A 22992-nucleotide genomic window follows, 5' to 3' on the forward strand; every position below is an offset into this window, starting at 1 on the left:
ATCATAGAACTACCGAAAAAACCCCTTTCACCAGCATCTCCTCACGACTGCTTTTTCCAAAATCGCAGTTTATATTTCCGCCTTGCCGTCGCCATCGGTTGATCACTATTCGCTCCTAGGCTCTGTGTAATCTGACGTGGTACTTGTGTCAGATTCTTCGATGGAGGTTTTTGATCTCTCCGATCCCATTCCTCTCGTCGTCTGTGTTCTGCTGCCCAGGCTGCGGCGCGATCACCCACCGGAAGTTGAGATATCCGGTCTTCCTCGACTGCCCTTCTCACATGCTCTGTTTCGCACTCTTCTCGGTCAGAAGGATTCATCATTTGTCAGTTGGGGTTACAACATACCGGAATTCATCGTTTCATGATGAGGAGAGTCCTTTGGGTTCTTATCATCTCTCCTTTTGATCAGGTTGAGGTATTGAGCTTCGATCATGTCATCCTGCTCCGAGGAAAAGAGGTCCTGGGTCTGAAAGATGCGGTTCTCAAAGAGGAAATCATTGCTCAGGATGACCTCGTACTCAATGTTATCAAGGACGACAAAATCACATCGATATTTGACATTTTCATCGCCAAACGTCCATTCAACCCCCCGAACGATGCCTTTAGTGCGTGTGATAGAGCCATCTGCGAGTTCCAGCCACTCTCTGCGCCACGAATCGGTTTCAATGTCCAAGTTCAGCGATTTGGCAAAATCAAGGGATATCACCATCACATCCGAGCCGGTGTCTGCAAGCGCGCAGGCAGCATGGCCGTTCAGCTTTCCCCAAGACCCTACTCCTCTTTCTCTGGGAGAATCAAGGAGGAAGAGCCGATTCTTCCTGCCGGTGGTGATGCTGATGATTTTTCTTTTCATCCGGCTGAAGAACTGCCCCAGAGATCCGGAAGATGCCAGGAACTTGCGGCCGAGAATGACCGGATGGACACACTTGGCCAGGACGTGGAAGATAATATCATATGCCCTCTCTTCTCCCTCAAACCTCCACGGCAGTGTGATGGTGCCCAGCGGGCGAACGGTTCCCCTGCCAGGCAACTGGATGTGTGGCAGATCCGAATGGGGCTGGAAATTCCACTTTTGTCGTCGAACAAAGTCGTATGATACGATATTCACGCACGACCCGGTATCTGGACAGCCGTCAACCAGAACGCCATGCAACCTGCCCCTGGTTACCAGTTCGGTGGTTGCACTTGGGGGGAGTGGGGGGCAGGCATTTGGAGAAATATATTGTCCTACTAAACTCTTTGGGGATTCCAAATAGAACGCCGGATCTCTTCTCAGTAGTCTTCAATGTACAAATCTAGAAAAGAATAACTCACTTCCGAATACCAGTCCGGTCCATGTCGCTTGTGGGGGACATCTTTCATTCAGATCTTTCTTACGTACATCGACCGATACTTTCCAGTCTTGTCAGTAGTCTGCAACGCATCGATTTTGGATCCAGTGAGTTACCTGGGCGAGGATCACTTTGAGGCTTCTCAGATATCCGTCTCATCGTTTTCAAACGCTGTTCTTTGATGGAACGTCTCTCAGACATATCGAATACATAATGAAACCCCCAGCCAGAATCATCTATTAGTTCGACCTTGTAGAATGTCTTTGCTATTAGGTTCTTGATAAAATCTGCTTTATCGTACTCTGATTCAGCCATGCTGAGATCGCATAACATGAAGTTGATAGCCAGAGAGCGAGAAATCTTTTCTCGCAGGGGGGGGGGGGGATATCATATCTTCAATCATAAGCCACAAGGCTGACATGGGTGCCTAATCATTATTAAAAAGGAAAATACAGCCTTGCTCCGCCCCTTTGCGATACGAACATGCTGGTAGATAGGGAAGGAATCGCAACTACAGTCCTCATCTCAGAATAGCATATATTGATTCTATTTTTGATGACATTCCAAGCAAAACAGGAGAGTAAAGGAAGAAGACGCGATGGATACCCCGCCCTTTCTGCTTGGATGTCGACAGACCCCGACGATGAAGGCTTCATCTTCCGACGGTTCAGTCGGCTCAGCGCTCGGAACCTGCTTCATCTCCAGAGCCAGGTGCTCTCGCTTGAACACCAACTGGACGAGCTTGATCAAGAGTCCCGTCAAAGCCAGGATGTCGGGCTTCGACGGTGGGAAACGTTTGCAGATGAAGCATCGGCTCTCCATAACGAACCGGCGCAGAGGAGACAGAGACTCTATGAGACGCTAGAAGAAAGAATCAAGGCCTATCGTATAAATTTTAACATTGATGATTCCAGACATTCGACATGTCTTGCTGACTGTTAAAGATCAAGCGTTGCTCTTACAAGCAAGCATCTCCAAGCTTCACCGTCCACGCTCTCGCGTCCTCCTCGCCTTCCAAGACTGGTTTCATGGGAGAATGAAAGAAACACTTCCAGCCCCGATACTGAACGGGCGTGCAATCACCTTACTAGATGATCCTCAAGATCTCGTCGCTCTCCACACGCCTGAAGACGAAGATCTCCTTTCCCGCGTCCTCCAAGACCACTGGCCGTTCCCTGTATTTTTTTTTTTTTTTCTTTTCTTCCTCTTTCTATCCCTATTCTATGTTGCTAACTCACGCAGGGCCATCAATCCGACCCCCGCGACGGCGTTGCCCACTTCCAAGAACGACATGTTGTTTTAGCAGTGGCCATCATCAATGTGATCGTTTCCGCTATTCTGCTGGTGGGACCGATTGTCACTCTTTATATAGTCAAGGATGCGAAGTCGAGATTGGCCATGATTGCAGGCTTCACGGCTTTCTTTGCCTTGAGCGTGGCAGTCATGACGAATGCCCGGAGGGGAGAGCTGTTTGCTTCCAGCGCTGCATATGCTGCCGTTCTGGTTGTTTTTATTTCAGGAAACTCTTAGATATAGTTGGTTGTATACTTGAAGTATATCTATTTTGTCAATAGGTATAACTAACCCTAACCCTAACCCTGATAGAAGTAAAAATCTGAACATATCATGAAACAACCTCTTATTCTCTATGTCTAGTCCTATCAATCTAGATGAATGATGCAAAGACAGGAGTCTCTTAGGACTCATTGCATCCATAAATACAACAGTCTCTCTTTTCAAGACATATAGAGAACATCAGATGTGACATTTTCAAAGCAACTTGTCAGGGGCTCCGCATCATAGCAGCTGGATAGCACCAGGCTGCGCAAGTACGCGCGCAATGCTACTTTAAGCACATCTGAATGTTTCAGTGAGATGATACCACGGCTGCCCAGCTGGAGTTGAGACTGTTTCAGGACCGCCACGTCGATCTCGAATGTCTGCACTGTGCCAAACAGTCCGGGGATAGTCAAGATCCCTGAACGGGTGTCGTACTCAACGCGCAACGAGGACGCATTGCTGGAGAGATGTCGAGCAGAGTGATAGACCAGGTTTGCAAACTCGTCGTTGGTCAGAGTCAGGATTTTGATCGCCTGCTGGACGTCCGCGTTCTCGTGTTCCAAGGTGGCCACGAAGACATCGAATCTGAAGAGGAGCTGCAGCAGAGCATGGCGAGTTGGTGAACTGGCTGTTTTGCGAATGATAAACTCAGTTTTTTCTATGAATTCCTTCTTCTCGTTTATATTAAGATCCAGCATATCGGCCCCCTCTTTCATCCTCACGACAAATGGCCGCGCCCGAAGCGCAAGTGAACATAGCAAAGTGATGACTTTGCCTCTTCCATTATCTTGAGATATTCCGGGTAAGAGATAGCCCTCAGGATGCCAGGGCAGATCCAAGACACTCGCTGCGATGCGCTGGATGTCCTCCCTCCGAATGAAATAGTCTGCAGAAGAATCGCCTCCAGAGAGACGCACCCATGGCGCCGATGCGGGCACATAGGTTTGGTCGGCAATGTCGTATAATTGAGAGCGTGATTGATTGTCCAGCTTCATCTCGTACAGAGCCAAGTATTTGCTGTCGGCGGGAACCGGGAAGTAATTCAATACCTCCGCCTCAGAGACGATAATCTCCAGTAATTCATATGCAACGACAGGCTTCCGTGACCGCTCTAGCTGGAACCATGTCTTGGGACGCACTGGGGGCCTTGACCGTGTTCCTCTTGAATTTCTTCTAGTTCTCTGAGAACGACGATGACCACCATCTTGTTGTTTAGGGATTGATAGCCTTCGTCTATACCCTCTTCCAACCTCGACTGAGTCTGCATCATCGTCACTGTCGATGCCAGCTGTCTCCTCTAGCGGTTCAAGAAAGTTGATAAAGCATTCCTGATGAAATGGAAGAAACCCGATGGAAAGAAGCGCCATGGCCGCCAGCGGGAGCTGGTCTGGCTCGATCTCAAGCGGCTTCAGCAACGACTCTGCCACAAAAACAGCGGACCAGGACGAGCTTGGAGTGTCCCCCGGGCTCCTATAGGGTTTGAAGAAGAGCAAACTGCCCGTCAACCCATGGATGGTTTCTTTAGGGCTCTTTCCCAAATGAGACGCCACACGAAGCATCCCAAGCTCTATATCCGATCTGTTTATCAGCGAGGATCCGCGACGGTCCCATTTTCTTGCACCGCCCTCCGTCCGGATCTTGCGTCGACGGTCCGTATCATCAGAGATACGGCCGACGAGGGCAAATGCAAACAGGAAAGCACGGCTGACAGGAAGCATGGCGACACTCTCACTGACCACGACATCCGCGGTCTTCTCCATAGTCACCCCATACGCAAGTAGGAATGCGCCGAATTGAGTCCATGAAGCTGACGATTCAGGGATGTCCTCCTGAAAAGCAGGCATGCGTTTGGCGTCAAACGTCTTCCACTCCTCATCGACGAATTTGCGTGTCTTGTGGAGGTTTGGGGCCCGGACCTTATGGCCAAGACGTATACCAGGCCATAGAGGAATCCCCCGAGTCACAAAACCAAAGCTATTAGGCCCAATGGCGGATATTGCACGGTTTCGCTCAGTGTGAGCGGCTCGCCAGATGAGAAATGGCGTCAGGATGCCGGCTAAGGCGATAAATGCAAGCCCTGTGGCCACCCAGGTGCCTATAACCCCAGCAAGGTCGAGTGCTCCCATTGTATGGGTAGAATTTCTTTGATTTCCACTTTTCACAAATTGGTTAGAATCAGTCAAAGGGGAAAGGAAAAGAGATACGGTGGGTTTACAAGAGAACTGGAAAAACGGAGGGGTACTCTTGAAGCCTCAGCCTCAGCCTTGCTCCTCTAGTCAGCCTTACTTGGGCAATGGGCATAAACCACGCACTGTGATAAGATCCTTCGCCTCGATGAAGAGAAATCAGAGGGTGATGAATCCTCATGAGAGAAAAATATCAGGTATAGCAGGATATTCTATATATTTTCAATAATACATAGGCAGTGGTAGCCACAAGATTTAATAACACCAGGATTTAGTGGCCTCTACTTCTATAGAGTAATTATCTCCATCCTATCTAGGTATTAAGGTATCAAGGCATCTCAGAGTATCTAATAGGGTCTTGTAATCCTAAGTTCTACAAAACTAACACGAGATTTAATTGAGAATTAATTGAAGGAAAGAGTAGGAATTGATGTGAGTTGATGTAGAGTCAATAGGAATTACCTTCTATGTCTAGGTTATGGCAGAAAGTTACTTTAGAGAGGTGTTAAATCCATAGTTGTCTAGTGTCATCTTGAGGACTCACTGTATCACTCCCTAGATCCTCTTAAATATACTCTTTCTTGGATCAATTGATTATGTAGTCACAAAAGCCCCACATTCCACTTTGCAATCTGACCTCTTTAATCAATCCCCTTACCTTTACCTTTAACTTCACCTCAACAAATATACTACCTTATTAGATATCAAATCACATGGGCCTCATCGACTTCATCAAGGAGATCCTCCGGCCGGGGAATGGCGTGGATTATCCTCAAAAGGGCGACATGGTGACGGTGCACTACCACGGCTATTTACACGATCCGTCGCGTTCCTGGGGAAGAGGACGGCGGTGATTCCCTACTCCATTGATATTTATATGGTGATATCTATTTCTCACTATTATAGGTTTGATAGTAGCATTAAGCGAGGCATTCCATTCACCTTTCAGGTTGGCATGGGGACGGTAATCAAGGGTATTCTTTCTCTCTATTCTTATTATTTAAATGAATCTTCTGACTTTTCAGGATGGGAGGTTGGCATTCTGGGGATGAGTCTGGGAGAAAAGAGTCTTCTTACTTTTGGACCGTATGTTCCTTATCCTATATCTATAAATACTGCTAATGATTAGTCACTATGGATATGGAAGCAGGTATGTTGTTTATATGCTAGTCATTTTAATGCTTATATGCTAATTAAATAGGGGCGCTCCGCCGTTCATCCCTGGGAACGCGAATCTTGTCTTGTAAGTGATCTTTTCTGATATAAACGGCTCTAATTTGTATAGTGTCGTCGAGCTGCTGGCTATCAACGGTCGTACTTGGGAGAGTACCTAATAGAACACTTAGATATGTACTATATTAATTATCATCTTTCTCTACTGAAACCAGAGCAGCCAAGTAACAAATACTAATGACGATGATTTCCATAAGGACACTGAGATAGAGATACACTGTCTCATTCCCATCAATAGGACTATACATGTAATCACCTAGAGCACCATATACAAGCCAGACAAGGGCAACAGCAGCTTACATCAATGGCGTGATAGTCACTATAGTGATAGTCACTATAGTGATAGTTGAAGCAGTCTTTAAAGCCTGTGTTGTGCCCTTAATCCCAATGATTAGTCCTGTCAGAGAGAAGAGGGAGATCACCAGGAATATTTTAGGGGAAAGTGTATTTATTATTTAATTTCTAATATTATTAGATTAAATACTCTCTCTTTCTCCCTCTATAAATATAAATCCACTGTTTTACACTCTTCCCACTAGAGCAACACACATCAACACATCAGTTCGCAGATGATGACGGAACTTAGACATTCAGCGATGAATGTGACAGGGCAGAGAGCATGGTGGAAGCAGAGGAACTACAAGATGGTGATGCCTATGTGGTAAGTCATGAGAAGTTTATATTATATATAGTAGATAGTATAAAGAATTATATAGAGTATAGAATATTGAAATGTAGAACACTTGTGAAAGCAGCGGAGATTACATATGCTGATGCAAACTGTATACCCGATTAAGACAGTGACGGCCTGGATTACTTTTGTAGTAGCCTTATGCCGATACAGTTACTTTACCATTCTGTATAGGCAATTCATAGGGTGATAGTATATAATATTCTATATAGATGCTGTGGGTATTGAATTAATATATGCCAGATGAATTTGCAGCGCTAGAAATCAGGTATAAGAAAGCGGTCATCGTCTGGAGCAAAATTAGGATCAAACTCAATGATACGCCCGAGGAAGGTTGCCTTTTGGATGCCTGTAGCTGAGCGGATGGCGCGCAGCCGGTCGATGGTCCAGGCGCGGATTTCAGGCGGGTTGATCGGAAGATAGCCGGCCAGGAAGAGGAACCAGACGAGAAAATAAGCTCCAGACGCCGGAGCAGACGCATGGAGATGGAAATACGGGTCGGCTTGGCGGGTGATACTGCCCCGGTCGTCGACGAAGCCCATCATCTGCGGGACGGAGGCGAGGATGCCGTCGCGCATCTCGATGGTGATCTGGGCTGCGCGGCGCAGCAGACCGACGTAGGCGCCGCCAGGGACCGGGTCGAGCTCGTGCGGTGCCCAGACGCGGCACTCACGCTGCAGCAGGCAGTAGGTGACCTGGTGCAGGAGGATGCGACAGCTGCGCAGGCCGTTCCAGACTTTGGCCACCCAGGGGTTGTAGTAGACGTGGTAGGTGCCGTGGTAGGCGATGCGCGGGTCGGCGCCCGGGTCGTGGATGGTCTTGAAGCGCCACGAGTCCGGCATGTCGGCGACGACGGTCTCGAGGCGACGGTCTAACTCGACGGCGTGGGAGAGCAGCATCTCCCACTCGGCGGGCAGGAAGGGGGTCTCCAGCTCGGGATCCACGCGGTGCCACAGGTCCATGGCCTCGATGTGCGCCGTGCTCAGCACCCACGAGGGGGACTTGCGGGCCATCTTGCGCTCCATCTCCATGCGCAGAAAGCGCAGGCGAGGCGGCACGGGGAGGCCTGTTCGCGAGCACAGCGTCAGCACATGGGAGACGGCCTCGCCGAAGATCTGCAGGCCCTGTTTCGTCCGGAACTGGGCTGTGCCTCGGTGCATCAGCAGGTTCGCCGCGCCGTTGATGTGCTGGCCCCATGCCTGCAGCGAGTTGTTGTCGGTGCAGGTGATGGTCTCGAACAGCCCGAGCACCATCACCGCAAAGACAGTGCTGTCGTCGCCCGTCATGACAGAGTTTCTCAGCGCCGCGTTCACCTGCTCGATCGCCCTCGTATAGCTCGCCCGCGCTTTCGTCATGATGCTGGCGGATCCTGTGGTGCCGGCCAGTCCAGCTAGCCCGGCAGCACTGACGACCACCTGCACCAGCTCCGTGTTGCCGTCCGGGTCAACCAGCATGTCCCAGGTGTAGTTGAGATAGCCAGGACATGGCCCAGAGTCCAATACGACGTAGTTGGTCAGGAAATAGTTCACCCCTAGATCGCCTAGGCTTTCTGACGGTGCCGGGGGAGATGACAGCAAGACGTCTATTGTATTGAAGTCATTGTCAAGGTCAAGAGTATCGAGGGTATCCAGGGTATCCAGGGTATCGAAAGCACCGAAGACATTGACACTATCCTCACTACAATCCTGCTCATCTTGCGACGCACTAGACTTGTCGCGATCAGACGACGCCAGCGAAGGCGACCTATCCTGACCAGACAAAGCCGTCGAGCCCTCTAACGCCCTCTTGTTTGCCTGCAGAGTCTGGACCCGACCGATGACGCGGGTCGTTTCGTCGCGGAAGACCAGCTTCGACGTGTCGCGATACCCGGGGCATTTCTGGTTTGTCCGACGGCCTGGAATGTCATCACCATCAGCGACATCCTGTTCTTTCGATGAGTATCAACGCACACTGTCCGCAGGCGGGAGTCGCCTTATCGCACTGCTCCTGTCAGCCTCACGCTGCAACCCAAGACAAAGACCCAGAACCCACCCGCCTCTTCTTGGCACGGCACAGGGCGCAGCTGGCCGACGGACGCCCGCAGTAGACCATGCCTGTTTCACGCTGAGGAGCAGTCGAATTCGAGAGGTAGAACTGGGCGATGGCGCTGCGTCTCCCGCGCGAAGATGCGAGGAGATTCTCCTTTCTTTCGTGATGCCTGGAGTTGCTGGACGGGGTGGTTAATTAAGGAATCACGTGGTGGGTGGCTCAGCGGCCTAGCCGTTTTGGACTAGATCTACAAGTGTCTGCCTGAGGTGTAACTTAATGCCTGAGGTGTATAATTGATGCCTGAGTTGTCTCTGCCTGAGGCCATTTATTCCTGCCTGAGGCAGACTTACACTCACTCGCTCCTCTCCTCCTCTTCTCCTCTCAACGGTTCTCCTTCCTCTCAACACTTCCCTGAACAAGCACTGAGATTCAAAGCATTATTATTCATCGTCTATTGACTGTCATTCACTGTCACTGATAACATCAGCAGCCTTCTCTGCCATGGCATACAGAATCGCCTGGTAATGAGCCGCCAGCGACAACGGCAAGACACTCGCGTCGACGACTCGCAGCCCCTGGACGCCAGACACCCTGAGCTGCGTGTCGACCACCTTGCCCATCGCTGCCGAGCCTGCCGGGTGGTAGAACGTCGCGCCGCCCTGCTTCACATGCCGGTCGATCTCCTCGTCCGTCGAGTGCGAGGTAAGAGGGCGCAGCCCCGGTCGGGCAACCTGCTCGACGACCATCTCCTTGCCCTCGGGCGTATCGCAGAGCAGCCTGGTGACCTGTCGGATACCCGCGCGCAGTGACACGCGATCGACTTCCGTCGCGTAATAATTGGGATCGATGAGCGGGGGGACGGTGACGTCCGCGGACGATAAGGTGATGGTGCCTCGCGACGTCGGGGTGACGCCCAGCACTGCCGAGGCGATGTACGAGCCGTCCATGGGGACCTCCTCGGCGAGTCCTGCGACTGCGGCGCCCGCGGGGGCGTACACGACCAGCGTCTCGACGTGGCAGAAATCCGGCGCCAGGTAAGGGTGTTGGGCGAGACCATCGCCGACGGCGATGCCGTCGAGTTTCAACGCTTGCTCGAGCTGCTCGCGAGGTGTCTGCACCGTTGCAACCCAGCTGGCGGGAAGACCTAGCCCGTACGCTGGGATTTCGTTCCACTGCGGCGTCCCGACCGACAGGCCTTTCTCCGGATGCCGCAGCTTCCACCACTGGTTGAAGGAGAAGTGGTCGTGGAAGTTCCTGCCGACGTGTGGTGCATCCACCTGCAGAGGAATACCGTGTTTGGCGAGCTCTTCTGCTGGTCCGATGCCCGACAACATGAGGAGTTGCGGCGTGCGGTATGCGCCTGCGCAGAGGATCACTTCTCGCCGGGCAGAGAAGCGGGTTGCCCTTCCATCGGCCAGCTGCACGCCCGTGGCAATCTTCCTCCCCTTCTGTCCATCATCTTCGGCAAGCAACACCTTCTCGACCATCGTCTCGGTTCTGACGCTCAGGTTCGGCTTCTCCCTCACCCCGTACGCTTCGCTGGCGAGCTGGCGGTGTCCGTCCCGCCAGTTCTCCGTCAGCTCAGCCAAGCCGAGCGGATGGCCAGCATTCCCGTCCACAATGGTCTGCACGTCCAGCCGGTTCCAGGCTGCCTCCAGCGGGTCTCGCAGCGGGTACCTCCGCTCCGAGCTGCTGGAGGACACCGTTGCGTTGTGGATCGGACCAGACCGCCCATGCACTGCCGTGTCGGCCGCCGGGTCCCAGTGCGTTTCCGAGCGCTGGAAGTACGGAAGCAGGTTCTGGTAGTTCCAGCTCTCGTCCTGCACGATCTCCGCCCACAGATCGTAATCTGCGGCGTTGCCACGCGTCCAGGTGCCGTAGTTGGTGGCCGTGCCGCCGCCCAACGCCTTGCCCGCGCTGTTGTAGCATGCCCGGCCGTCAAGATGCGCCTGCGGGACCGTCGTGTACGCCCAGTCGAGCGGCGAGTGGTGTGCCCCGAAGCACGCCAGCGGTGACCCCGTCAACCGGTTGTTTCTCACGTCCGACCCGGCCTCGAGGAGGAGGATGGAACGTGAGGGATGGGCCGAGGCGAGCCGAGCAGCCAGCACGCAGCCAGACAAACCGCCGCCGACGATGATGTAGTCGTATGTATCGGACATGTCAGGTAGGTAGTATTGATCACAGACCATGAACAGCCTTCAAACTAGACTTAAGGATCTGACCTTATAGCCCTGCAGTTACCCTATTGTACCCTGTACCTGGTGGTCCCTATCGACGTCATTGCGTGTCGCGATCCACCAATTGATGTCTTGTGAAAGTGTTTATCATTTCCTGACTGAGTAATTCTGTTGCTGTCAGCATCTATGTCTTTTAGTATGCTTATGACTAGTAATCTAATAATAGACGAACCAGTATATATATCAGCTATTCGCAGTTGATATTGATATCAAGGAAATGTATAAGGGGTATAATTCGGCTTGCTTTTGGCGTGGAGATGTAGAATGAAGATTAGATATATTATATCTGGTCAAGAATTCACTCTAATATCATATTCTATCTCTAGCTAATGGGTAGTATACATTACAGGCCTTTTCCTATGATTTAGCTATCAGTAATGAATGTAAGGTTTGGTGTTTTGACTATGTATAATTGAGTGTATAGAGTATATATTTGAACTTGAGTAGTGTCAGAGAAGCAACTGCTTCTATGATGCTTCTTCTTTCCTTTCGTCTTAAGAAATATAACCATGACAGTCCAAGGCCCGGTCCTAATTTCCAGCAACAGAAACGACAGAGACTACAAAATGATTAAAGGTTGTAGAGTCTGAAGTGGTGTATAATATAGACGCTTAGTAAAGAGTAAAAAAAAAAATGAATTGAGATAATAAATATACAGATAGAAGGGGAAGGCAAATCACTCGAAAAGGGATCTGAACCTGTCGGCCCACTTGCCACCGGAGGAAGGGGGAATCTCCTCGTCGATGATGGCCTGCAGGCCGGTCTGGAGATCGACTTCGTGCGGGGGGATCCACCAGGGCTCGTTCCAGGCGAAGAAGATCTTGTGGCCAAAGTAGAAGGCGAGGAAGAGGGGGATACCGATGTAGGAGGTGATGAAGGTGGAGAAGCTCCAGTGACCGGGGAAGAAGACGGTGAAGCCGTTGAGGAGGAGGAGGAGGAAGAGGATGATGCCGGCGACCCAGGTGATGTAGGGTTGGAAGCGGGCGCGGAAGGGGAGCAGGTCGGTGATCTCCTGGGCGAGGGAGGCCTTGCGGAAACGGATGTAGATGACGCAGACGCAGACCCAGCTGAGGTAGCCGCCGGAGTTGATGAGGTTGACGAACCAGTTGAAGACGGTGGCGGTGGAGGAGCTGACGTTCATGTAGGCGAGGAGGGAGAAGAGGGAGGTGAAGGCGAGGGAGTAGTAGGGGATGCCGGAGGCGGTGCAGCGCTGGAAGATCTTGGGGGCGATGCCCATGTGGGCCATGGAGTAGAGGGTGCGGACGGCGAGGTAGAGCCAGGAGTTGCCGGCGGACCAGGCGGAGAGGAGGATGACGACGTTGATGACGGAGTCGAGGCCCTTGATGCCGGCGTTTTTGGCGGCGATGGCCCAGGGGGAGGCGGTGGCGTCGCTGCTGCCGCCGAGCAGGCGGCTGTCGTTGCTGGCGACGATGAGGCCCATGAGGAAGGCGCCGAGGATGTAGAAGACGACGAGACGGATGAAGAAGCGGCGGCCGGCGGTGGGCAGGTTGCGGCGCGGGTTCTGCATCTCTCCGGCGGTGATGACGAGCAGCTCCGGGGCGAAGGCGAAGACGAAGACGGAGTAGCGCAGGGTGGCGATGAAGGCGACGAGGCGGCCGCGGGCGCCGGTGAGGATGTATTCGTTGACGGGGCCCGGGTTGTGCCAGTAGGCGAAGCCGATGGCCTTGTGGTCCGGGGCGCCGCCGCAGGTGATGACGAGGGCCATGACGAACAGGCCGAGGATGCCGAAGACCTTGATGGAGGCGAACCAGAACTCGGTCTCGCCGTAGACGTTGACGGGGAAGCAGTTGAGGCCGACGATGACGACCAGCATGATGGTGATCCAGACGGCGATGCTGACGTTTGTGTTCCAATACTCGATGACGAGGCCGGCGGCGGTGATCTCGGAGGGGACGGTGATGGCGAAGATGTAGTAGTACATCCAGCCGAGGGCGAAGCCCATGCTCTTGGAGCCGAAGCGCAGGGCAAAGTAGGGGACGGAGGAGCCGGGGACGGGCAGGTAGGAGGTGAATTCGGTGGTGCATTTGACGATGACCAGCACCAGCAGGGTGAGCAGGGTGTATCCCAGCAGCAGGAAGAGCGGCCCGCCCAGGGAGAGCGACTGGCCGGAGCCGAGGAAGAAGCCGGTGCCAATGGTGCCGCCGAGGGCAATCATCTGGCTGTGACGAGACTTGAGGCCACGCTTGGTCTCGACCCGGGTGAGGTTGTCGACCTCGCCGACGGACTTGGAGGGGACCAGGCCGATCTCATTCTCCAAGTCGTCGACTTTTTCCAGTTTCGAGTCCATGATGGGTACCAGACTCGGGCTAGTTTGAATAGACAATAGAATAGACAAGAGACAATAGACAAGAGAAGGAGTCTATCGTATGATCGAGTTGACTCGTGTGTCCTCCAGGGCCGTGTAGGAGTCACATATTAAATACTGTTCAACAGAGAGTTAGTAAGAGAATCGTGATATCAAAGGCGTCGCCAGGAGGGTCAGAGGCTTTTGACTCGGCTCACCTGCTGGCCCTTTGCCTCCGCCAGGGCGCTGGGATCTGTCCAGGCGAGATAGGAAGCATGCGGCAGGGCATTGTTGAGATAAACTCGGAGCGAGTCCATTCGACCATTCGACCATGGAGCCATTGACCCGGCCGACCCATCGGGCTCCATTCAGGATCATCCTCGGCTTATCTTTGACTCGGCCCCTTGCGGGGTACAGAAAGTGTCAATTGACTCGGCTCAAGCCGGGATGATAAGAGTTGAATGTACTCTCTCTACATCTATCACACGTGTACACACACTCTCTCTCTACACACACACACTCTCTCTCTCTCACACACACTCTATCTCTCTCACACACTCTATCTCTCTCTCACACACACACACTCTCTCTACTCTACAATGGGCAAGTTCAAGCCCGTGGTGATTGTCGGCGCCGGAGTGCTGGGCCTGACGACGGCCTCGGTGCTGCAAGACAAGTACCCCGGCATCCAGATCACGATTGTGGCGGCAGATGTACCGCTGGTGCCGCCGGTGGCGGAGAGAGAGCGGCCGTCGCCCGACTATGCGTCCATGTGGGCGGGAGCGCATCTACGCCCGACGCCCGGGGCGGACCGACAGCTGGGCGACGAGCACTTCCTGGCGCGTCGCACGGCGGCGGTGATGAAGTCGCTGGCGCGCAGCAACCCGGAGTCGGGGGTGCAGGAGGTGGACGGGCGCGAGGTGATGGAGTACCTGCCGGAAGACAAGCAGCGACTCAAGACGGGCGACTCGTACGTGGGCGCGGACGACCAGTTCCGGATCCTGGAGGCGCACGAGATCGAGGCCGGCGGCGTCTGGGGGTGCGAGTACAAGACGTGGATTGTCAACGTGCACGTCTACTGTCGCTGGCTGCTCACCAACTTCATCCGTCGGGGGGGGAATGTGGTGCAGCGTCGACTGAACAGTCTCGACGAAGCATTTGACCCGTCTTTGTTCCCTTCTTCTCCTTCTTCTTCTCCTTCTTCTTCATGGTTGGTGGTCAACTGCTCCGGGCGCAACTTTGACACGGACGAGAAGACGAATGTGATTCGAGGGCAGACGGTGCTCGTCAAGAACACGTACCACAAGACGGCGACGCGACACAACAAGGACGACACCTGGTCGTTCCTGATCCCGCGACCGCTGGGCGGCGGCACGATCGTGGGCGGCACGAAGCAGCACGGCGACTGGGGCACGGAGATCCGGCCGCAGGAGACGGCGGAGATCCTGGCGGCGGCAGCCAAGTACTGGCCGGACTTTGTCAGCAAGGTGGAGGATTTCGAGGTGGTCATGGTCAACGTCGGGCGGCGGCCGTGGCGAGAGGGGGGGATGAGGATCGAGCGCGAGGAGTTGGGCAAGGGGCGGGTCGTCGTGCACGGATACGGGGCTGGAGCCAGAGGATACGAGCTCAGCTGGGGAGCGGCCGAGCGGATTGCAGGATTAGTGGATGCAGGAGTTGTTTCTGCCAAGTTATAGTTGGGAGGGAGGAGAGAGCTGGTGGTGGTGAGAGGGAGAGGAGGGAGGAGAGAGTTGGTGGTGGTGAGAGGGAGAGGAGGGAGAGAAGAGGAGGGAGAGGAATTGTTGGGAGGATCCCAACAATTCAATCTCGTGACCGAGACCAGCACTGTTCTACTATACTACAGAGTACTATTCTACTATTCTCTTTCAGTTCTACTATTCTACTATCTACTGCTGTCACTGATTGTTTAGAGGTTATCGCTAGATAGGATAATAAGATCTAGTAATAGATAGTGGTGACGTAGAGTAAGCCAGTAGTCCGAAAGTGCCCGAGAAGTATATTTGAGTATTATAAGTATTCTAAGTATGGAGTATATTTGAGTATTCTAAGTAATAAGTATTATAAGTATATTATTAATATATTATAAAGTATTGATAATAGTATTATAATATAATATATCCATGGTAATATTATATCAATTGTCGTTCGCCATGACCTGCCTTTTGGCCGGTTAGAGTTGACTGATAAGCATGTCTGATAGGGCCGAGTCAGGATGATATAATAAATATATACTCTAAATATGAATAGAATATAAATATAATATATATAAAAAATATATTATATATAGTATATTATATATATATAATATAAATATATATATATACTATATATACTATATATACTATACTATACTATACTATATAATACTGTAGTATCTGTAGTATCTGTAGTGAACTAAAAAGTCTAAGAAGTCCAGGTCATGTGAACACTAGTGTCCCACTTATTTCCCACTTATCCCCACTAGCGTCCCCACTAGCGTCCCCACATATTCCCCTCCAACCAATCACAGACTGTGGGGTAGCGTGCTGATAACCGACCGGCCCCTTCCTGCTGATAACCGGCCCAGTGGCAACGCCAGTTGACTAAGACGCTGATAACCGATAAGTCAAGTCGAGGGCGATAGCCGATGATAAGACGAGAAGGAGGGGTACCTGAGCCGAGTCAGAAAACCCAGAAGACTCTCGCTGGATATCATAGATGCGTTGAGATTGACTGATTGATTGATCAATGTATGACTCGCCCGCCATGTCGCGGCGGCTGTGGACCAAGGCAGAGGACGAGCGATTGACGGCGCTGGTCGAGCATTTTGGAGACCGCCGAGGGCGCGACGGCAAGTGGCAGGAGATCTCCAAGCTGCTCCCGGGGCGGACGAATAAGGTATTCTTAACTCTTTCTATTTGCATGTTATGCTAATCTGCTGTTAGGACTGCCGGAAACGCTGGTTTCACTCGCTGGATCCTGCGCTGCGCAAAGGCCGCTGGACCAAAGAAGAGGACGAGCTGCTGCTGGCGGCCCACCAACGCCTAGGGCCTGCCTGGAAAGACATTGGTAGGAAGATTTGAAGCAGATGAAGAGAGAGAATGATTGAGGAAATATCTAATATGCTGGCTAGCCCTGCTTATCAAAGGGAGGAAAGACGACCAGTGCGCCAAACGATACAACGAGATCCTCAACCCGTCGGCCAAGAACCGGCTGCGACACTGGTCGGCCGAGGAAGACGCGTATCTGACGGCCAAAGTCGGCGAGCTGGGACATAAATGGGCGCTGATCGCCGCCGGGCTGGAAGGACGCCCGCCGTTGACGTGTCGCAACCGCTGGCGACGCCTGTCGACCAAGATGGACCCTGCGATGCTGTCGTCCGATCCCTCGCCGGGCACCCACGCCTCGCCCTCGACGAATCCCTCGCCGCTGAACGAGACGCAGTCCTCGTCGACGCCGTCGGGCATGACGGCCTCGCCGCCGCCCGACCAGGGCGACAGGGAGGGTCTGGAGGTGCCCAGCAGCCTGTCGCCGGGCCTGTCGGACAGTCTGCTGTCGCCGCTGTCGCCGCTGTTTGCGCTGGACAATCCGGGCATGGATTCCAACGAATCCACGCATTGGAGCTCGCTGTCTACCGATCTCAACTTCTCCCATCTTCATCAACCAGAGACGAACATGCTTATGTTCCCACAGACCCTATGGAATCTACCACAACAACAACAGCAGCAGCAGCAGCAACAGCAGCAACAACAGCATCAAGAGTTCACAATGGACCGGTCGAACGAGCTGGAAGAAGCCGCCGTGCGCCAGGTGATGCCGATGGCGCAGGCATCCCTGGCGCAGTTCCAGCCGGCGAACGGCGTGCAGATGCATCATCACCATCATTTCCACCATCATCACCACCACTACCACCACCGGCGGTTTTAATGTACATTAGTCTTAGACATTACTGAAGTCTTAGTCTTAGACAAGTCTATTTATGACAGAAGTCTAGTCTAACAATCTATCTAGTCTAATATCCCAACGACCGGCTCACCTGGTTGACCACCGGCTTCCCCTCTGCCCGTCTCTGCAGGTTATACGCCAGGATCTTGAGCACCCGCTCGTAATAGTGGTTGGAGTTGCCGGCGCAGTGCGGCGTGATGATGACGTTCTTGAACTTCCACAGCCTGTGGTCTTCCGGCAGGGGCTCCGGCTCCGTGACGTCCAGCGCCGCGCCGCGGATGAGATCCTGATCGAGGGCGGCGACGAGGGCGTCGGTGTCGATGACGCCTCCACGCCCGACGTTGCTCACGTACGTCTTCTTCTTGCTCAGCAGGGCGAACTGCTCGGGGCCCAGCATCTTGTCGGTCTCCTTGGTCAGCGGCAGGGTGATGACCAGCAGATCAAGGTCCGAGGCCAGGAACTCGTCGAGCTGCTCCTTGCCCGAGAACCAGCGAGCAGGCAGCACGCCTTCAGGATCGCCGAGCCCGGCTTCCGTGTAGGCGTCCGACTTGCGGGATTCCGCCGTCGCCCGCTCGTGAAGCGTGTACGCGTGGATGTTCATCCCGAACGCTCTGGCGACGTGGGCGACCTGCCGGCCGACACAGCCGTAGCCCATGATTCCCCTGACAATTAGCAAACAGATACACACCAAGAAGATAGAGGGGAAGAGAGGAAAGATGTACACTCTTAACCCGACGGCGTCTTCGGTGTCCTCGTCAGTGACCGGGTCGATCCACTTGGATTCCCGCTGGTTGTCGAGATACTCGGGGATATGATGCTGGAAGGCGAGGAAGGTGGAAAACACCCACTCGGCGATTTGGGGGCTGCTCAACAACATTAACAACATGAACTATGAACATATCATCGACATGGATTAGACGTACGGATGCACGCCGTTCGAGGTGCAAAAAGCAATCTCCGTGCTCTCAAACACGGGCAGGCCCATGATCTGCCCGGCGCCGGCGCTCAGCAGCTGCACGTACTGCAGCTTGGGCGCCATCTCCTTGGTCGGGAAGAGCTTCCAGGTGAACAGCACCGTCGTCTCGGCCCACGTCTCGGCGGCGATGGCAGGCAGCTCCAGCGAGTACATGTCCGTCAGATGCACCTCGACGCGCAGGTCGGGGTACGTCTGGCGGATCATGTCGAGCCATTCGGCGGGGGGGGTGAAGTGGATGAGAATGAGAAAGACGGACATGATGGGGAGAATAGAGAAGAGAAGAATAGAGAATAGAGAATAGAGAATAGAGAATAGATGATAGAAGATAGAAGATAGAAGATAGAAGATAGAAGAATGATAGAGATATTTATATAGTTGTGACTCGGGACAGGGCCGAGTCAGCGGGTCGGCATCTGAAGGGTATTGATATTATATAGAGTATACATTATATCTATCATATCATATATATATCATATATACTATATTATATTTATATATACTATATTATATTTATATATATATTATATTATATATATTATACCATATACATTATATATATATATATATTATATATATTATATTATATACATTATATATATCATATATATATATATATACAATGGCAAACCGCGCCAAAACCCTCAATGCAGACGTCTTTACCATTGCTGACCTGCGCGACAAGGCATCCAAGAAGCTGCCAAAAGCATACAGGGGTATTCTATCTTCTATTCTATCTTCTATCTATTCTTATACTGCAATTAGAATTCTACAATGAAGGCGCCATGGACATGATCAGCGTGCAGGACAATGAAGCCGCCTACAACCGCTACAAAATCCGGCCTCGCATCCTGCGCAACGTCGCCGACCTCGACACATCCACCGACCTGTTCGGCCACCGCATCAGCTTCCCCTTTGCCTTCTCCCCCGCGGCCACGCACAAGCTGGCGCATCCCGACGGCGAGCTGGCCACGTCGGCCGCCGCCGCCGCCTGCAACATCCCCATGGCCCTGTCGGCGTACGCCAGCTGCGCGCTGGAAGACGTGATCCGCCAGCGAGGCGAGCAGGGGACAAACCCGTACATCATGCAGTTCAGCATCCTCAAGGACCGCGCCCTCACCCAGCAGATCCTCCAGCGCGCAGAGAGCGCAGGCTACCAGGCCGTCATGATGACCGTCGACGCCCCCCTGCTGGGCCGTCGTCTCAACGAGTTCCGCAACGCCTTTGCCCTCCCTGCGGGCGTCGGATACCCGAATCTCAGGCTGGCCGCCATGGCCGATCTGGTCGACCAGGGCGCCGGCCTGGCCTACGAAGACGCCTGGGAATGGGATCAGGCCATCCCCTGGATCCGCAGCGTCACCCGCCTCCCCATCTGGCTCAAGGGCGTCTACACGGCCGAAGACGTTGCCCTGGCCATCCGCCATGGCGTCGATGGCATCCTCATCTCCAACCATGGCGGCCGCCAGCTCGACGGCGTCCCGGCCACGCTCGACGCCCTGCGCGAGTGTGCCCCCATCGCCAAGGGCAAGATCAAGATCGCCGTCGATGGGGGGATCCGTCGCGGGACAGACATCTTCAAGGCCTTGGCTTTGGGCGCCGATTATTGCTTTGCAGGCAGAATTCCCATCTGGGGGTTGGCAGTAGGTCATTGTCGTCTTCAATCATTCCCTTGCTATCTCACTGCTAACTCGGTAGTATAACGGCTCGAAAGGCGTCGAACTCGCTGTCCAGCTGCTGCATGAGGAATTCAAGCTCGCCATGGCTCTGGCCGGCTGCAGGACCGTCAAGGATATCAACAAGAGTCATCTTTCCATTCTGCAGAACGACGGCGTTCTTTCGAAGCTGTAGAAGACACCAGAGATTTCTAGACTACAAGTTAGGTTAGAGTATACAATAGGTTATGGTTTAGACAAATCAGACAACTTATACTTCATATCTATTATAAGGCCAAAGGACTTGTTATTGGGCTTTAAATATGATAAAGATATTGAGCTCTTTACTATTATAGTTTTAATTATTACTATTATTCTAATCAGATGTTATAGTAGAGCTCTATAAACTGCTCTAGACTGGCCCTACATTATAAAGAATCGTCTAAGAATCATAGAATTAATAGAATCATAGAATCACCTAGGATTGACGCAGGAATTGGCCGAATCAGTATACATTAAACTTAGATACCCGCCTAACTAGAACAGAATGGATAAAATTAATGATTCAAGGCTCAGATTATAGACTAAGCTTAAGAGAAATGATCTTGTATGTTGTGGGCGTCAAGTGGTGTATTCTATATGCTTTAATACTTTCAGCTAAATAATGCAAGAATTCTCCCTATATAGAGCCAATAATAAGATAATATTAAACTAACTAACTAGATAACTTTTAGGGATGAATATTATCTATAATATATGAGTATATAGTAAGGTTAGGCCCTAATAATATGCAAATAATAGGAATATTAATAAGAAATAGTTAATAAATAGTTAAGTTAATAATATAAAGAGAAGCTGTATATCTAATAATTAGTATCTATATATCTATTATAGTTAATACACCCCTCTAGTATTAATTAGATTATTAATATTATAATCCTTTATAAGGTTAATTATATCTAGTATCTTAATAAATCTTTAATAATTTAGGCTATTAAGGGCCTTAATAAAGCTATCTATAGATATCTAGGCTATTAATATTTAGGTAATCTTTAGTTTTCTATCTTATACTTCTTAATAAAGCTAATATTAATAAATATTAATATACCTAAGCTATATCTATAGGAGTAGATTATTTTTAATTAGAAGGTTAACTATTTATTAATTATTATATAAGATTATAAGCTTATACTTAGGATTAAATTTAATACTATTAAATAGATGTTTTTATTAGAAGAGGTCCTTATTAGTATATAATATAATTATAAGCTCTATCTTTATTATTAATATTATTATTATTTTCTACTTTTTAGATTATTAATTAATTATTTCTTTATATAAGGTATAAAGATACCCTTTAGTGCTCTTATAATCTTAATTATCTCTATATATAGTATTACTTATATATATAAAGATATTAGGGATCTTAATAGTATCCCTAGGTATTTATTATAATCTAGTATATTAAATAGTAAGGAATTAGATATTATATAAATACTAGATAATATATTCTATAGCTTTAATATACTTCTAAGAGAGGTTCTTTAAGAATTAACTTAAATTATATATAATTTATAATATATCTAGTCTTATAATAATTATAGTATATAGGATAAATCTTACTAGTTACTAATAGTAATAGATCTATTTACTATTAATCTTTATATTATTATAAATTAGCTTCTTAATTATTATTAGTATATTTAGTGGCTTATAGTCTATTAGTCTATATTTATTAATAATAAATATAATATAAGTATCTTAAAATAGCTATAGTTTCTCTTCTTTTTAATCTTATTAAATCTATATATTTAGGAACTATTCTAGTTTTATCTTATATATCTAATAAATACTTATTAAGATATTAAAGAACTATATTACTTAGGCTTTATTTTATTTATAGTATATAAGGATAAAGTTATTAATATATACTATTAAAGTTAATATACTATTTATATATAAATAAGGATCCTTATAGAGCTTTATCCTAAAAGTAAGTAAAGTATTAAATAGGTCTTTCTACTATAGTTTTAATAATCTATATAGGCTATAGAGAGCTTATATTAATTATAGAGCTTTATTATATTATCTAAATCCCTAAGGGAATTTAATATATACCTCTTTATTAAGGATACTAGACTGGCTAAACCCGACCCGCGGGTTGGGTTTGGGGCACTAGATTCCTAACCCGCCAGGTTTCCGGGTATGCCTAGGGCAAACCCATACCCACCCATGGGTATGGCGGGTTTTAATTGGGTAACCCGTGGGTACCCGGCATGTGATTTTACATACCTTAGATTACCTAAATAGGCTAATCACCTTCCTAATAGGGTTAGGGTTAGAAATCTATATATTTATTATTAATAAAAAAGTGAATATCTAAAGATTTAATTAGTTTAAAACTAGTCATGTGAGAAACCCTAAACCCGACGGGTATACCTATACCCAATGGGTGGGTATGACACCTGATGGGTATACCCATGGGTTCTAAACCTTAAACCCATACCCGACCTGGGCGCGGGTTGGGTCGGGTTGGGTCGGGTTCTCCAGGTCGGGTATAGCCAGTCTAAAGGATACTATTTAAGAATATATTAATAATATTATATTACTTTATTTCTAGGTTAAATATATTAATAATTACTATTAGGGTTTAAAAGGCATATACTGTCAATATTATTACTTATATTTCTTTAGAGTTAAATAATTATAGATCTTTATAGATATAGATATAGGCCTTAAACTTAGCTAGATATTTATCTATATTAAATTTATATATAAATACTTACTTAAGTAGTATAATTTATTAATTATTAAGTTATTTAATAACTATAAAGATCTTATAATTATTAAGT

The 22992-nt window shown here is 49.8% G+C and overlaps 10 protein-coding genes across 10 annotated transcripts; 5 read left to right on the plus strand and 5 right to left on the minus strand.

The window, feature by feature from the left end:
- Nucleotides 1-244: 244 nt before the first annotated feature.
- Nucleotides 245-1714, minus strand: ASPZODRAFT_2031408 (hypothetical protein). The gene is made up of 5 exons (XM_022727568.1): nucleotides 1450-1714; nucleotides 1317-1394; nucleotides 422-1239; nucleotides 348-384; nucleotides 245-296 (listed from the first exon to the last, which is right to left on the minus strand). The coding sequence occupies exons 2-4, from the start codon at nucleotides 1362-1364 to the stop codon at nucleotides 354-356; spliced, it is 897 nt and encodes a 298-aa protein (XP_022581311.1). The 5' UTR covers nucleotides 1365-1394; nucleotides 1450-1714; the 3' UTR covers nucleotides 245-296; nucleotides 348-353.
- Nucleotides 1715-1830: 116 nt separating this feature from the next.
- ASPZODRAFT_2031448 (hypothetical protein) lies at nucleotides 1831-2962 on the plus strand. Its single transcript, XM_022727569.1, has 3 exons — nucleotides 1831-2219; nucleotides 2278-2510; nucleotides 2576-2962. The coding sequence occupies exons 1-3, from the start codon at nucleotides 1889-1891 to the stop codon at nucleotides 2861-2863; spliced, it is 852 nt and encodes a 283-aa protein (XP_022581312.1). The 5' UTR covers nucleotides 1831-1888; the 3' UTR covers nucleotides 2864-2962.
- Nucleotides 2963-3069: 107 nt separating this feature from the next.
- ASPZODRAFT_16552 (hypothetical protein) lies at nucleotides 3070-5019 on the minus strand (the record flags this gene model as incomplete). Its single annotated transcript, XM_022726714.1, has 1 exon — nucleotides 3070-5019. One exon carries the CDS (start codon nucleotides 5017-5019, stop codon nucleotides 3070-3072), a length of 1950 nt encoding a protein of 649 aa, XP_022581313.1.
- Nucleotides 5020-5732: 713 nt separating this feature from the next.
- Nucleotides 5733-6413, plus strand: ASPZODRAFT_167000 (hypothetical protein; the record flags this gene model as incomplete). Its single annotated transcript, XM_022726804.1, has 6 exons — nucleotides 5733-5929; nucleotides 5986-6053; nucleotides 6105-6165; nucleotides 6209-6229; nucleotides 6281-6322; nucleotides 6365-6413. The coding sequence occupies exons 1-6, from the start codon at nucleotides 5793-5795 to the stop codon at nucleotides 6411-6413; spliced, it is 378 nt and encodes a 125-aa protein (XP_022581314.1). The 5' UTR covers nucleotides 5733-5792.
- A 774-nt stretch (nucleotides 6414-7187) lies between these two features.
- ASPZODRAFT_25867 (hypothetical protein) lies at nucleotides 7188-11307 on the minus strand. Its single transcript, XM_022728020.1, has 4 exons — nucleotides 9542-11307; nucleotides 9035-9209; nucleotides 8953-8983; nucleotides 7188-8897 (listed from the first exon to the last, which is right to left on the minus strand). The coding sequence occupies exons 1-4, from the start codon at nucleotides 11218-11220 to the stop codon at nucleotides 7261-7263; spliced, it is 3522 nt and encodes a 1173-aa protein (XP_022581315.1). The 5' UTR covers nucleotides 11221-11307; the 3' UTR covers nucleotides 7188-7260.
- A 637-nt stretch (nucleotides 11308-11944) lies between these two features.
- Nucleotides 11945-13576, minus strand: ASPZODRAFT_66291 (hypothetical protein; the record flags this gene model as incomplete). Its single annotated transcript, XM_022729365.1, has 1 exon — nucleotides 11945-13576. One exon carries the CDS (start codon nucleotides 13574-13576, stop codon nucleotides 11945-11947), a length of 1632 nt encoding a protein of 543 aa, XP_022581316.1.
- Nucleotides 13577-14172: 596 nt separating this feature from the next.
- On the plus strand, nucleotides 14173-15267 carry ASPZODRAFT_142601 (hypothetical protein; the record flags this gene model as incomplete). The annotated part of the gene is made up of 1 exon (XM_022724863.1): nucleotides 14173-15267. One exon carries the CDS (start codon nucleotides 14173-14175, stop codon nucleotides 15265-15267), a length of 1095 nt encoding a protein of 364 aa, XP_022581317.1.
- Nucleotides 15268-16336: 1069 nt separating this feature from the next.
- ASPZODRAFT_66795 (hypothetical protein) lies at nucleotides 16337-16930 on the plus strand (the record flags this gene model as incomplete). The annotated part of the gene is made up of 3 exons (XM_022729401.1): nucleotides 16337-16468; nucleotides 16516-16639; nucleotides 16704-16930. Coding segments are annotated over 3 exons (483 nt in total), but the record flags the coding sequence as incomplete, so codon positions are not given.
- Nucleotides 16931-17582: 652 nt separating this feature from the next.
- On the minus strand, nucleotides 17583-18749 carry ASPZODRAFT_65988 (hypothetical protein; the record flags this gene model as incomplete). The annotated part of the gene is made up of 3 exons (XM_022729341.1): nucleotides 17583-18177; nucleotides 18238-18378; nucleotides 18439-18749. 3 exons carry the CDS (start codon nucleotides 18747-18749, stop codon nucleotides 17583-17585), a joined length of 1047 nt encoding a protein of 348 aa, XP_022581319.1.
- A 361-nt stretch (nucleotides 18750-19110) lies between these two features.
- Nucleotides 19111-20336, plus strand: ASPZODRAFT_66565 (hypothetical protein; the record flags this gene model as incomplete). Its single annotated transcript, XM_022729383.1, has 3 exons — nucleotides 19111-19204; nucleotides 19254-20128; nucleotides 20184-20336. 3 exons carry the CDS (start codon nucleotides 19111-19113, stop codon nucleotides 20334-20336), a joined length of 1122 nt encoding a protein of 373 aa, XP_022581320.1.
- Between the last annotated feature and the right edge of the window lie 2656 nt (nucleotides 20337-22992).

This window comes from Penicilliopsis zonata, assembly GCF_001890105.1.
Source record: "Penicilliopsis zonata CBS 506.65 unplaced genomic scaffold ASPZOscaffold_7, whole genome shotgun sequence".
Taxonomy (NCBI): domain Eukaryota; kingdom Fungi; phylum Ascomycota; class Eurotiomycetes; order Eurotiales; family Aspergillaceae; genus Penicilliopsis; species Penicilliopsis zonata.

Bases quoted from the DNA above. Each gene is read 5' to 3' on its own strand.
- ASPZODRAFT_25867 (XM_022728020.1), bottom strand. From the start codon at position 11,220: ATGGTCTGTGATCAATACTACCTACCTGACATGTCCGATACATACGAC. The intron at 8,984-9,034 runs GTGGGTTCTGGG...TGACAGGAGCAG, and splicing joins GCCGTGCCAAGAAGAGGCGG to TGCGATAAGGCGACTCCCGC. The intron at 8,898-8,952 runs GTGCGTTGATAC...ATGACATTCCAG, and splicing joins GACTCCCGCCTGCGGACAGT to GCCGTCGGACAAACCAGAAA.
- ASPZODRAFT_2031408 (XM_022727568.1), bottom strand. From the start codon at position 1,364: ATGAAAGATGTCCCCCACAAGCGACATGGACCGGACTGGTATTCGGAA. The intron at 1,240-1,316 runs GTGAGTTATTCT...GAATCCCCAAAG, and splicing joins GACCGGACTGGTATTCGGAA to AGTTTAGTAGGACAATATAT. The intron at 385-421 runs ATACCTCAACCT...GATGATAAGAAC, and splicing joins GATGACATGATCGAAGCTCA to CCAAAGGACTCTCCTCATCA.
- ASPZODRAFT_2031448 (XM_022727569.1), top strand. From the start codon at position 1,889: ATGACATTCCAAGCAAAACAGGAGAGTAAAGGAAGAAGACGCGATGGA. The intron at 2,220-2,277 runs GTATAAATTTTA...TGACTGTTAAAG, and splicing joins AGAAAGAATCAAGGCCTATC to ATCAAGCGTTGCTCTTACAA. The intron at 2,511-2,575 runs GTATTTTTTTTT...TAACTCACGCAG, and splicing joins AAGACCACTGGCCGTTCCCT to GGCCATCAATCCGACCCCCG.